Raw genomic sequence first — 13,088 nt, forward strand, 5'->3', positions numbered from 1 at the left:
GAAATCGATATGTACAGTTGATAGGAAATTATATCGTTTGCTTGTCGGTAAACGTGATTTAAGGTATGGCGCTTATGGCGCACATGAATTATATACTCACTAGAATTTCCATACATAAAGACCTTGAAATTGGAGCAGAAGTCTGAAGAAAGGCGTGAACCTGACGAATTGAATCTAAAGAAAATTACTACACAAGAATAAAGGGTTAAATACCAAGGGTAAGAGATGGTGAAAACTCTTTTTCCAACGGAGTATAAACGTCATAAGGATCGGTTACTTTCTTAAATTCTCATGCACATAAACGACTCCAGATAGTTTGCTACCGAAAAGGTACCTGTTTATGAATGTGTTTATGAACCTGTTTATATGTAAAAGACTGTGACGTGATCATCGTTAAACGATAGAGATGTAACTAAATTTAATGTAAAGAGTGAAATATATAAAAAACCGATTATTATTCTCAAAACAGTTTACGAATTACAAAAGTATATTTTCAAAGTACAATATATTTTATTATTACAGAAGCGGATCAGTTCTTACATGTAATAAAAAAGAAGTGTATTATATTTGATAGCGTATGTATGTCCAATATCAGATTGCATGGAAAAAACGCGTATGAAAGAGATAAAGGTGGCCGTTTTGCGGTTGGTGTGTTGCCATTTATCAAAAGGTTTATTCGAAAAACCTAAAACGTAACCTCTGAAATTCAACAAGTGCCCCTCGAACATCGAGCGAGAGAGAATAAACGAGTAAGCGAGCAACAACATCCAACCTCTATTACGTGCGTGACGCGACTGATCTCCCGCGCGGGGAGTGGGGAAATGCGAATCTTGTATATCGCGGTGGGGGTAGGTAATCGGCTGACTTCGGGGAGATTCGTGCTTAATCGGGAACGTTCGGCTTCTGGTTTCTCCCGCGGCCGCATAAGCGGTGTCAGCGTGTGCGCAGACCGGCTGCGCAGCAGGCGTGTGCGTTGTCCAGATTCTTTGTGCCATTCCTGGCATACCAAAAACAAGAGTGGTGACTGCGCTCGTATTTACCGGGGTGCAGCCTTGCGCGCTAATATTACTGTGCGAATTTTACCCGTGGTGTGAAGGCCCCGCGCGCGCGCGACGCCACGTCAGCTCGCCCAGTGGTAAGTACATTAAAGAAAATAGTGTCGAAAGATCGTGGAAAGAGCGCGTCTACTCGTCCACGCCCGTGTGTCCCAGCGGCGTCGTCCCACACAGGGGCCGCGCACGGAACGGATTCGACAGCAGCGACGAGACGGCGATATACACACTGTCGGACACCGACAGACAGACAGACAGACGGACGGACGAACGAGAGCGAGAGACAGAGGGAGCGATAAACGCTCGTGCGAAAGAAAGAGACGAACGTATAAACCTATTGTGCGATAAAGATAAATATATAAAAGAGGAACTTAAACTCGACAGAGTGCGTGAATGATGTATATGCGTGGCGACGTTATTCAGTGCAAAAAAACACATAACCGATCCTCGTCATATTCCTTGTATGTCGTGATTGTCAGGTTCGTACTTCCGGTGACCGTGATGTTCGCATTGCTTGCTCCGGTGTTGCTGCTAGTGCTCTTACTATTGCTTTGCGACTAAAAAAGGAAGAGATAGTATATACGTATGAGCGAGTGAGAGAGAAAGAGTGTGTGAGAGAAAGGATAGGAAAGTAGAGGGAGCGAAAGAGAGAGAAAGAAAGAGAGAGAGAGAGAGATATGTGTGTGATAAAATGATAGTCGGATCAGTTTGATAAACGAAGAGCTCGAGTCGTGCCGGTTTATACCTGCGGTTTGGCGGTGCATCCGTCTTTGTCCGATTGTCGCGTGTTTACGAGCGTTGTGTCAGCTGTGTGTCAAGAGAACGCAACCGTGTGTATACGTGTGTGTTACGCGAAGCGTGTGCAGTCTCTCTGGCAACGTGTACGGGACTCAGCCAGCGACGGAGACTCGCGTCGAGGAGGTTAGGAGCGATTGGTGTGCCGGTGGTGGTGGGCTGCGTGCGTTTCCCCGAGGAGAGCGCGCCACGACAGAAACGTGTGCCTCTCTGCCTAGTGCCTGCGTGCCTGCCCGCTCGCTCACCCGCTTCTGGTGAATTCGTATGGTGAATTATTGATCCGCGGCGGCGTGTGCGTGCGGAAAAACCGCGCGCGACTATAACGCACCGATTCACGCTCCATACTAAAATCTGATACTAATAAACGAAAGAAACTAAAAGTTTACCAAAAGTCAAAGATACAGACATAGTAACCTGTTGTTTTGAAAACTGTGCGCGCGACTACACGTATATTGTATGAGATTGGAGGTGGAGCAGGAGTGGTGGCAGGATTTTCTTTCCCCTAGACGGGACCAAGCGAGAAGTGCGTGCACATATTCCATTGCTCCGAACGTAGTGTCTTTCTCTTTTTCTGTCATTCTCTATTTCCCTCTTTCTCTGTTTCGGTCTTTCTTTCTCGTTCTGTCTCGTTTCCCCGCTCTTTCTCAGCTATACGTGTATGCGTCTCGCTCTAGCTGCGTTACCTTTGCCGCGTGTGCATCCACGAAACTAAACGCGGGAAAACCTACGGCGCGAAATATATCCCAGAGGAATGTACACTTATCGTGTTCTTATCGTGGGACACATTCAGTTTTTGAAGCTCGGCCAGTGAGTGAGATTTCGAAGACCGTGCGAAAGTATGTTGGCGTGAAGGCGACGAAAGTATGTTGTCGTGAGACGACCACTGAGATTAAGGTTCGAGGAACTTGAACGCAAACCTCTTTCGGGTATTGATAATCCAGGACGAGCGCAACCTACCTCCACCACCGTGACTTGGATGGATACTGTGCATTATTTCTGGAGTGAGTTTCTCTTTTAATCGTGCGCTTGTGTATATACATATGTTGCATGGAACCATGTTTCTTGTGTGTGTGTATGTGGGAAGGAAGGGAGGTGTAGATGTGTAAACGACGATGTGTCTTCTAACGTGCTGTTTTTTCGCGTCTCTCGCGACTCAAATTTGCCGCCGTCGGGACATGCGTTCGCGTGAACTGCTTTACAATTATTACTATGTCTTTTCTATTTATATTTCTAGCGTAATTTCGTCTATAAATATTTTTATACTTTTTCTTATTTCAGTGAATATTTTTAACGTAAAATACGCAGTAGTATTTAACGAATGTTATTAGAAATGAATATATAAGAAAAGTTTTCGATTTATATTTCCCGCGTAATATTGTTCATAAATGTTATTATACTTTTTCTTACGTTAGCGAATATTTTTAAGGTATATTATAAAAAGTTAATACATAAGAAAAGTCCACCTAGGCTGTTATTGTTTATGTCCGGATATTTCTAAATTCTTTTACAATTAATGCATCTTTTTGGACAGCCTTTTATCCGATTCATACTTCCCGCGTTATTTCACGTATAAACTTTGCTACATATATGCTTCTTCGTTTCAGCGAATGCTTTAAATGTAAAATACGCGATTGTTAATATAGAAAGAATATTTAACGAGTATTGTAGAAAGTAAATGCATAGGAAAATATCCGTAAACCAGATTGCTTTTAGTGAGTCTTCTAGATGTAAACTGAGATTGTATGTAGCTGATTTATTTTAAATTTCATACTTATTGATTGACGGTTGATTCAAACAACGACAAAAGTATCGTCGAAGTGACAGTGAATTTAATACCACGACGTTATCAGAGTAGGTTATCGAAGTAATTCCACAATAACATAGTGTAACACGCTATTACATAAATTTAATCAGATACTTGTTATCATGGCGGATAAGCGGGTACGACCAGGTACGTTGTCGGGAAAAGACTGTTGCCGTCGATTGCTCATTCTGGGTCAGTTTATTCGCGCTGACCTGTCTCTGTCATTGTGTTTGTATTTCAATTAAAAACTAGTTAGCTGGAACGCCGGTTTTTCGTGTCCACTTTATAGTCGCTATAAACTTGTCATACAATAGCATATGCTACAATCAACAATTTCTTATGAATAAAATCAAGATGTAGGATAATCGTGACCTGTTCTTTTCAAGTGTACTAGGCTGTTTATGCTTCTTATTTGGAAACGTTTGTTTACGCGTCTATAAAATTTAAATAAGTTAATGCGATATTTTTATATCTATTATTGGCATTGAATGGTAATTTTCTTTTAGACTTTTATTTTTAGTGCTTTTATATGTATAATACACATGTATTAGATCGCTTATGCTTTTTATTAAAGAAAGTTTTTTCATGATTTAACACGTTATGATACACAAAATTTAAATAAATTTATTTAATATTATTTTTATATTATTAATATTGAATGATAATCTATCTTTAGACTATTCTTTTTATTATTTTTGATTAATTCGTATTAAATGCTTGCGATGGTATGATTGTAATAGCTGAAATAATCAACAATGTTTATATTAATAAATTTTGATATGTTAGAAATAAGATAAGGGACAGAAATTTCTTTATTTATCATAATAAATTTTAATATAAAGGCAGTCATTTTTGTCATTAGAGATACTTAATTTCGGGAACGTTACAATAATCAAACTTTGGAAAGTCTTCAACAATTTTAAAGTTATATTTTCATTCGAATTACTTAAATTCATTGAAAAGTAGCTTTAAGAAATCTGTAACCTAATATACTAAATCATTTTGTTCTTTTTCTAATCAGTGAATTATTGTAAATTTTTTTATTTAGATGGACTACTGTATGTCGGTTTCTTCGTATTATTTTTATATTTAGTGTTCCAATGTACGTATATCAGAGTAGGTAAATACTAAAGCACAGAATTTTTAGAATTTTAATTACGTTTGCGAACTGCGTCGCCATTATGTTGCATATTTAACCTCAACAATCTATAAGGTTTAATAACATCGACGCCAAAGGAACTGAAATTACCGACAAAATATGCATGAAAACTGTTTAGCACGGTGTTAATTATATTTTCACGTTTACGTTTTATTTTTATCGGAGCTAATCTACAATTTAAAAAATTGAAATACCATTTTGATTATTTCTACATTTCACGTTAATAAAATGGATTTACGTGTGTTTTATAAGATTACTGCACCTTGCGAGAGTTGAATGTAAGTAATGAAGTTTTGGTAGAAAATTAATTTGGTTTGGAATAGTTGAGTTTAATGGCGTCGTGATAATAACCGGCGTACGGTTGAGGCTTAGAAAGCTGTAAATTTTGTTAACACCGATGCATTATCTTTATCCGTATCTTATCTGCTCGCACCTATCCGACTTGATTGAAGAAATATCTGAAATTGAAAACGTGGTTTGAATGGAAATATCAATAGATAGGGCAATCGCTGTGTATTCAACAGTTGCGTTGTAATTTGAAAGTTTGTGGAAATATAGTAAGTACATATGTACTTCGTTTCGTCATAGGAAAATAAACAGTTGTTTGTTAATGTATGCTAATGAAATTTGAATACTTTGAGAAATGATTATTCGATATTAGGAATATTCTCACGTGCGGAATTGTTTATCTTGCATTTTTTCTCACGAAGTGGAGAGTTATTTGGAATATTTGAACTTTATCTTGAAACAGTTGTCTTATATTGATGATGTTTAACGCATAAAAAAGTGAAAATTATATTATACTAATTTCTAAATTAGAGTATAATAATACTCAAAAATCTAATCTCATTTTCCAGTGTTGTCATCTTGAAATATGGTTTATTAATGAAAAGTAGTTTCATTTATTGAAATTAAAAATTATAATGCGCTATTACACGCAGTTTTTGCAAATTAAGAGATATTGTGTCACGCTATAATTAAACAATTTTTAAGCATTGAATTTAATTGAAAAATTATAACTGATGATATATATGGAAGTAAATCTCCATTTGTGCAGAAAGTATAATAAAACTTTATTTTATAGGCAAACAGGAAGCAAAGCGAAAAAGGCACGATAGAGAAATTGTAGCATATTACTTATTTAATCAAACACATATTAATACTCTGCACATTTTCTAAATTTATTTATATATTCAAAGTCATATTCTCCGGTTGCTAATGACTACGTTATATGATCACGTCGCATTAGAACATAATAAATGCATTATTCATGTTACGTCATATGTGGTAATAATAACAAAATTATATGATATGAAATGTTTATATGGAACATAAAAAACACGATGTATACGGTGATCATGAAATATAATAGAAACCATTATCCTGGAATCCTGGAATAGTATAGTTGCTAAATTGAACACTTAGAACAGGCACTTAGAACAAAAGTGGAGTAATCCCAATATTTTAATAAGCTGTATAACTTTGTATGTAAAGCAATAATAGAATATATATATAGTTATATCTATATAATTTATATGTATTTCCATATTTTATATTCTACATTTTTCCTATGATTCTTCTCTTATTGATACAGCTTATTAAACATTAACTTACATTCATGTGCTCAACGTCTTAATAATAATAATAATAATAATAATAATAATAATAATAATAATAACAATAATATGATAATTCTACATTATATTGAACTTTCTAAATCGTTCGCAATATACATACTTAAAATCACGCATACTTATATAATTATCCTTTAATTTCTATAAACACGTGATTGTCCGCGGAAATGTCGTCCGCACGACGGTGCGTGTTGAAAGTCAAACGAGCCGGTTAAAAATCGTCGACGCTCGTTTCGAGGCCCGGGCCCGATATATATCCAACTTTTTAACTGGGGGCCCGATAAACATCTGGGGTTCCCTAGGAGGGGAAAGCAAGGCGGCAGGTGCAACCTGTGTGTTTCTTCAAGCTTGTTTCTACCCCCTCCTTGTTCCCGCTAGCCGAACAGCTCGTTTTTCTTCTCGAGAAGCAGTGCACGCACGCGAACCACGGAACCGGTAGCGTGGTAATCGGTAATCGGTAATCGGTAATCGATGAATTCGATATTCATATCACCTTCGCTAAATTCATACACACTTTCTACGCCTGATACCAGAAGCTTTTTATCTATACGTCTTATCGGTATATGTTAAATATTGAAGATTCAATAACGTTACTTTCTTAACCTTTGCTTTTTTTATATTTTTGGATTTTAAGATTGTTTGGATTTCAAAGAAATTTCTTTTCTGTATTTCTTAGTTTATAATGTACAGTGACTCTTATTACCTAATATTCGAATACTACGGAGTTTGAGGGATTATGGTTTTATGTATTTGTTTGTGATAGTGTTATTGAATTGATTGTTACTTAATATGTTACAATGCTTATTATAGCCAGAAAACAACATAAATGTTATTTATTGATTGTATACAGATTTTACATAACGAGCAGTAAACTAGACAATATATTTCTTATCTTTTCTCATATATTAGATCTCATATACATATATATGTATAGATTCTATCAACTGTATTATGAATTAACAGATTGAAATAGATACTAAACTGATCTAAAGTAGGATGTATCAGAATTAGAACCTATAAACTATTAATTATCTTATATTATGGAATAAAATAAAAATTATGCTGTAAACTGCGTAAAAGAATAAAAAATAAAGAATAAGTGAAGTGAAGATTCTGTACCACCTGCAAAATTAAGTATTTAAGGCAGCTGTTTGTTTCGTGTTTATTAATACTAGGTTTACGCTACTCGTCAATTTGACGGATTTCAAACTTCGAAATGAAATATCCCAAAAATCATGGCATTAATTTTAACTATTTTGCATCGCAAATTAATCATTTCATCTAAAGAATTTATACTCGCAATTATTTTTTCCTAGGTTTTCTAATTTTTGAAATCTGTATGTAGTACATCTATCTCTGCGAAACCCGTCAAATTGACGAGCTAACTGATTTCATAAACAAACCGTTTTTCAAAGACGGTGTGCAAAAGTTTCAGTTATTGTAGACATTTCCCATTATTGTCTCCACTTATTGTAAGTGTTTACAATAGGATAATTGAATTTGGGCACAGTATTTTCTTTTTTTTACCAATCCCTTTTCTAGCAATCATGAGTAAATCCAAGAGATATAATAAGATATTCAATAAATTGTCAACATCAATGAAGATTGTTCTGAGGATACCTCCGAAGAAGATCAATATGAATTAGGCCAAAGCGAAGCTGACAGTGAAAGTTCTGAATACACTGAAAGTGGAGAGACAGAAGGATCTTCGGATAGTAAAGAGGAAAACTTCTTGAAAGTGTGTTGTAACAAGAAAAGGATGCGTATTTTTTCTAGTTCTGACTCCGAGGATGAAAGGACGAGCATTCCAAGCGCATCCCAAAATGTAATGGGTGAAATTGAAATTGCAATTGACGGGGCACAGTGGATAAAACTGAAAGCAGGCGGATCTAGGGGTAGGACGCCCGTTCGTATGATATTCAAGGATATCGCAGGGCCTACTGGCTATGCTAAGAGAAATATTATGTCGGGTTGTGTAACTAGTGCTTTCGAATTGATAATTGACAGACACATAATACAACACATAAAAGATTGCACTGAAACCGAGGCGCATCGAGTTTTGAAAAAAGACGGACAATCACAGTTGCTAAGTTACGTAGTTTTCTAGGAATTCTATATGCCCGGGGCGCATATGAAGCGAGATCATTGAAAGCCTCCAAAAGATTACAAACAGATAAATTTGCGCTGATATCCGAAATATGAAACAGATTTATAAGTAATAGCCAGGCTTGTTGCAAGTCATATGAAAATATTTCAATAGATGAACAATTATTTTCAATGAAAGCCCAATGCAGGTTTACGCAATATATGCCGAATAAGCCTCATAAATTTGACATTAAGTTTTGGTTTGGAGTTGACGTCCAAACAAAATATATTTTGAATGGTTTTCCTTATATGGAGAAAGATGAAACTCGATGCTCAAAGGAAAAAAGGACAAGATGACTTTGTTTTCCTCGAATTTATATAAATCAGAAAACAGCGCGCTTACTGTGTATAAAAGTAAACCTAACGTAAAAGTCCTCCTTCTAAGCACCAAATATACAGGTATACAAATAGAAGACAATTATAAACGTGTTCCAGAAACCATTGCTGTTTATAATAAAACAAAGTTTGGTGTGGACGTCGTTGACCAGATGGCACGCAAATATAGTGTCAAAGCAGGGAGTTTTCGATGGCCCCTTCAACTTTTTTTTCAATATTTTAGATTTGGCAGCAATAAACGCGTGGATATTGTGTAAAGAGTGCACCAGATCGAAAATATCCAGGAAGGAGTTCATATTTTGCCAAAGATCAGACGCTTCATTTCTGTCACTTTCGACATCAGAAGTGCGAAAAAGTTGCCAAGTGGGCCACTGCAAAAAAAATAGAAGCAATAATTGTTGTATATATTGCAAAAAGATCGTATGCGGAAAATGCACAAACAAAATTCAGTATATTTGTAAAAAATGTGCTCAAGTGCTCAATAAATATGATTACCCTATATAATTATTAGTATTAAAGTAAGTAGTATTGTAATTAAAAAAAACACCTTTTACTTATTAATAATTTATTTAAACGTAAAGCCTAATATTGTTCAATTCAGACTTAATTTGAATAAATCGATTTTTTAAAGAAAACGCATATTTTTGTTTACCCGTCAATGTGACGGGTCCTCGTAGAGATAGGTATATAAGAATCGCCCGTAAACCTAGTGTTAAAATATATTGGTATGATTTATATGTATATATGCATATATATGTACTGTCATGTATAGTATATACAAAGAAAATTTTTGCTTGCATTTTATGTAAATTGTTTTATGTTAATTGCTTTATGTAAAAACGATATTATCTTATTAACTAGGGAAACGTCGATATAGAGAAAAAAGACAGATTATAATCATGAGCCACTGTAATATTCTCATCTTTCTTACTTTCTTCTGATGTTTGAAAGAAAAAGTCGTGACTTCAAAAGTTATGCTTTATTATTAATCGTCATTGTGCTTTAAGCATCTGTTAGACGTAAGATTATCAATGCATATTTCTACGAATCCATATATGTACAGATTTTCAATATCACTTTCTTCAGAAACGAACCTTCCTACATGAAAATGTCATCTCACACGTTCTTTTTATTACTTAGCTTTCCAAGAGAAACCATCCTTTTTTGGTTTCCATTACGATTTTCAACTTACGTTATATCTGCGTGTCTACTGTCAACATTGCTGTACTCTCTATCAGAGGATTGACTTGCGATTAATCAGACATATATATACATACATATGTATAGTATTACACGTGATGATCATATTTACTATTTCTAACGTACTGTGAGTGGCTAACAAGATATTTTGTGTTCTACAGTTATTCATATATACTTTCACAAACGATCGCTATAGTGGTAGGATTAAAGCAAAAATCTTATTTAGAATGCAGTTTATTTAATCTTAATTTTATTCCATAGCGAAAATTCTTCGTCTTGCTAAAGAAAATTTGTTCATAGTTTAACATCTACAGTGCACAAGAGCTGAAAAAATTAATTTGATATTATTGATACAATATGGAAAGTTGCTTTAGATCATTCCTCTTATTATTTTTATATCAATAATACACGAGTATTAGGTTGCTTATGTTTTTTCTTAAAGAACGTTTGCGTATTGTTTGACATGTACAGTGCACAAAATTTAAACAAGTTATTTTAATATTACTTTTATATTAGACTATTATTTTTATTATTTTTGTGTGATCCATACTGAATGGGAGCGTTTAAATAGCTGAAATAATTCACAATTTGTGCATTAATCAATTTTGATACATTAGAAATAAACTAAAGGATAGGAAATCAATTATCTATTGTAATAAATGTCAGTAATAAGAATAACAACAATGTTTACACTAGTAATACTTAACCTCGAAACGTTGTAACGATAATTAAATTTTGAGATGTCTTTAACGATTGTAATATTATATTGCCGTGTGTGTTCTTCGATTCTTTTCCTATTTTATCGTAAATTCGACGTTCTTTTGTTTAATAGAGGAACGACCGTATCTTAGTAGACTCGTGACAGCAGCTAGACTCATTAAACCGAGGCTTCTTCGCGATATAAATAGGACTTCTTGTCCCGTTGCAGTACGGAAGGAACAAATAGATTATCACGCGTACCACAGCCCTCTACTCGGCGACTTCTCTCTTCTGTTCTTTCCCTTTCTACCGTTTGTGCCATTCTATTTCTCTATTTGTACACTCTCCTCTTTTCTCTCTGCCCTCTCGGTTTCTTTTGCTCTTGTAAGAACTGTGTGCGTCTATCTTTTTCTCTCTCCAAGAGGAGCCGGTACGCGCGTGACTTTCTATTTGGCGTAGACGGTGCCAAATTGTCAAGTAACTAAAATTACCTTCGAAGGTGTACGCTGTGTCTTTCTCTTTTTCCCCCTAAACGTCTTCCTCGGCAGTTATCCCTTTGCTTTTTTCGCGCCGCGCCGTGCCACTCGCGCCACGAATGGCGGCGATTCTTCTTCTGAACGTCGAATTTCATTTTCCACCCCTGTTAATTACACAATTCCTCTTTGTTCTGCTTATCGAATATCTCGAATTGAAAAGTCCTGCCCAGGAAATGTCTTGTAGAGTATTTTATTAATATCCTTTAATTTTCTTTGTTGAAGAATTGGAACAGTTAGGGATTTTTTTTTCATCATGCATATCGATTTTATTTTCGTTATTTTCACTAACAGTTTGAGATATTATTACTAAACTTCAGACGTTCGTGCCCTAGACTGTAGTTATTACTTATTATAATATTCAGAAGATGTAAGAAATTTCTATTTAGAAATTTCATTTGTTCAGTTAAGTTTATACATATGTGAATTTTTATTAGATTGGATATTTTTATGGAAACTTATGGAAGATACGACCGTCCCTGCACGTTAAGTTTCATTTCTACTTTGCTAATTAGACGAATACCAAGAATATTTCACTTTGTTTTTCACAAAACAGAAATTAAAATCGATCGAAAGTTCAATAATGTACCAATATTCTGAAATAATTTAATTCAATGAATTGGTATTTCCTTGTGGAATTGACAAATTATATTTATAAATTCAAACCATTCACTTAGAAACACTAATTCACTTAGAAACACAATATGTACTTCATTAAAATTAAATACACTTTGATATAGCTCCAAGTTTTTTGATGTTATATATATAAAGAGTTGAATTAATCGAGAAAGTCACAAATTGAAATGTGTTAAGGATATCTCAATTATTTTTCTTAAAACAAAAACGAAAGTTGATCGAAAGTTCAATGTTACACGGAAATTCTGGAACGGTTTAACTGGCGCGTGTTTCTGTCGAGTGTTCATTAATTCAGAAACGGGTCTGAGACATTAACTCGGTGATCCGCATGTGTGAGGCAAAGGACGGTCTGTTCGACCATCTAGTGACCCTAATAAAACCTACACAAAAGGTCGTCGTTCCTAGATCGATTTGCAAAAGGTCGAACGTCACGCCATCGGAGATTTTCTGCGCTTAAACCGGTGTAACCGGCGTAACCGGCCCACCACCGATTCAAAACTAATTTAAATTGTTGTCTTTGAGATTTAAATAGCGACTGCACGTACGATGGTTTGTGCAAGAACCGACGTTCGTTTGTCTAATTAATCTTCGTTGTTTTCGTAGACCATGAACGATACATGAACTAACTGTGATTAAGTCTTTGTCATGTAAATTGTATCTGCCGATGTACAAATTTGAAAGACCTTCTGATTGATTTTGAGATAACAAAGTGACAATTTTTGGACAACAAAATATAAAGAAATATAATAGAATAGCATGCAATAATATGCTGTTTATTTGAAAAATTTACATTTCGAATTTACGATTTTTGTAGTTTTATTTGTAATAAATTTTTGGAATAAAATTTAGGGAAATATTATGTAATAAGAATTATAATTTGTTGCAAAAACTTACGATTCTTAAATTTTCACTTATAATGCTACATAACCTTTGAATACGTAAAATTTAAAGGAATATCATGTAATGAGAATCGCAACTTACTTAAAATTATACGATCAAAATGACGATTAACGATAAAATTACAACGTCACGTAAAATATTCAGGATGCGGGATAATGATTGGGTTGGAATAAAAATTCCTAGTATTCTTCAATA

General features: G+C 34.8%; 1 protein-coding gene and 1 pseudogene across 7 annotated transcripts in view; both read left to right on the forward strand.

Moving 5' to 3' along the window:
* Positions 1–1,005: 1,005 nt before the first annotated feature.
* The window catches only part of LOC117240582 (protein scalloped), a 341,268-nt gene continuing 329,185 nt past the window's right edge, over positions 1,006–13,088 (forward strand). For 2 of the 7 annotated variants that reach the window (XM_033506581.1, XM_033506585.1), the window contains exon 1: positions 1,014–1,135. Coding sequence is in view for 1 of the 7 variants with exons in the window: in XM_033506582.1 (XP_033362473.1) it covers positions 2,824–2,848 (25 nt within the window). In the remaining 6 variants the exon portion in view is untranslated. Of the gene's footprint in view, positions 1,136–1,159; positions 1,532–2,271; positions 2,849–13,088 lie in introns of those variants that run through there. The other 5 variants (XM_033506577.1, XM_033506582.1, XM_033506578.1 and 2 more) reach the window with 4 other exon arrangements.
* On the forward strand, positions 7,990–9,084 carry LOC117240584 (annotated as a pseudogene).

Source organism: Bombus vosnesenskii, unplaced genomic scaffold, assembly GCF_011952255.1.
Source record: "Bombus vosnesenskii isolate JDL3184/JDL3185 unplaced genomic scaffold, Bvos_JDL3184-5_v1.1 scf7180000014816, whole genome shotgun sequence".
In the NCBI taxonomy this organism is placed as follows: domain Eukaryota; kingdom Metazoa; phylum Arthropoda; class Insecta; order Hymenoptera; family Apidae; genus Bombus; species Bombus vosnesenskii.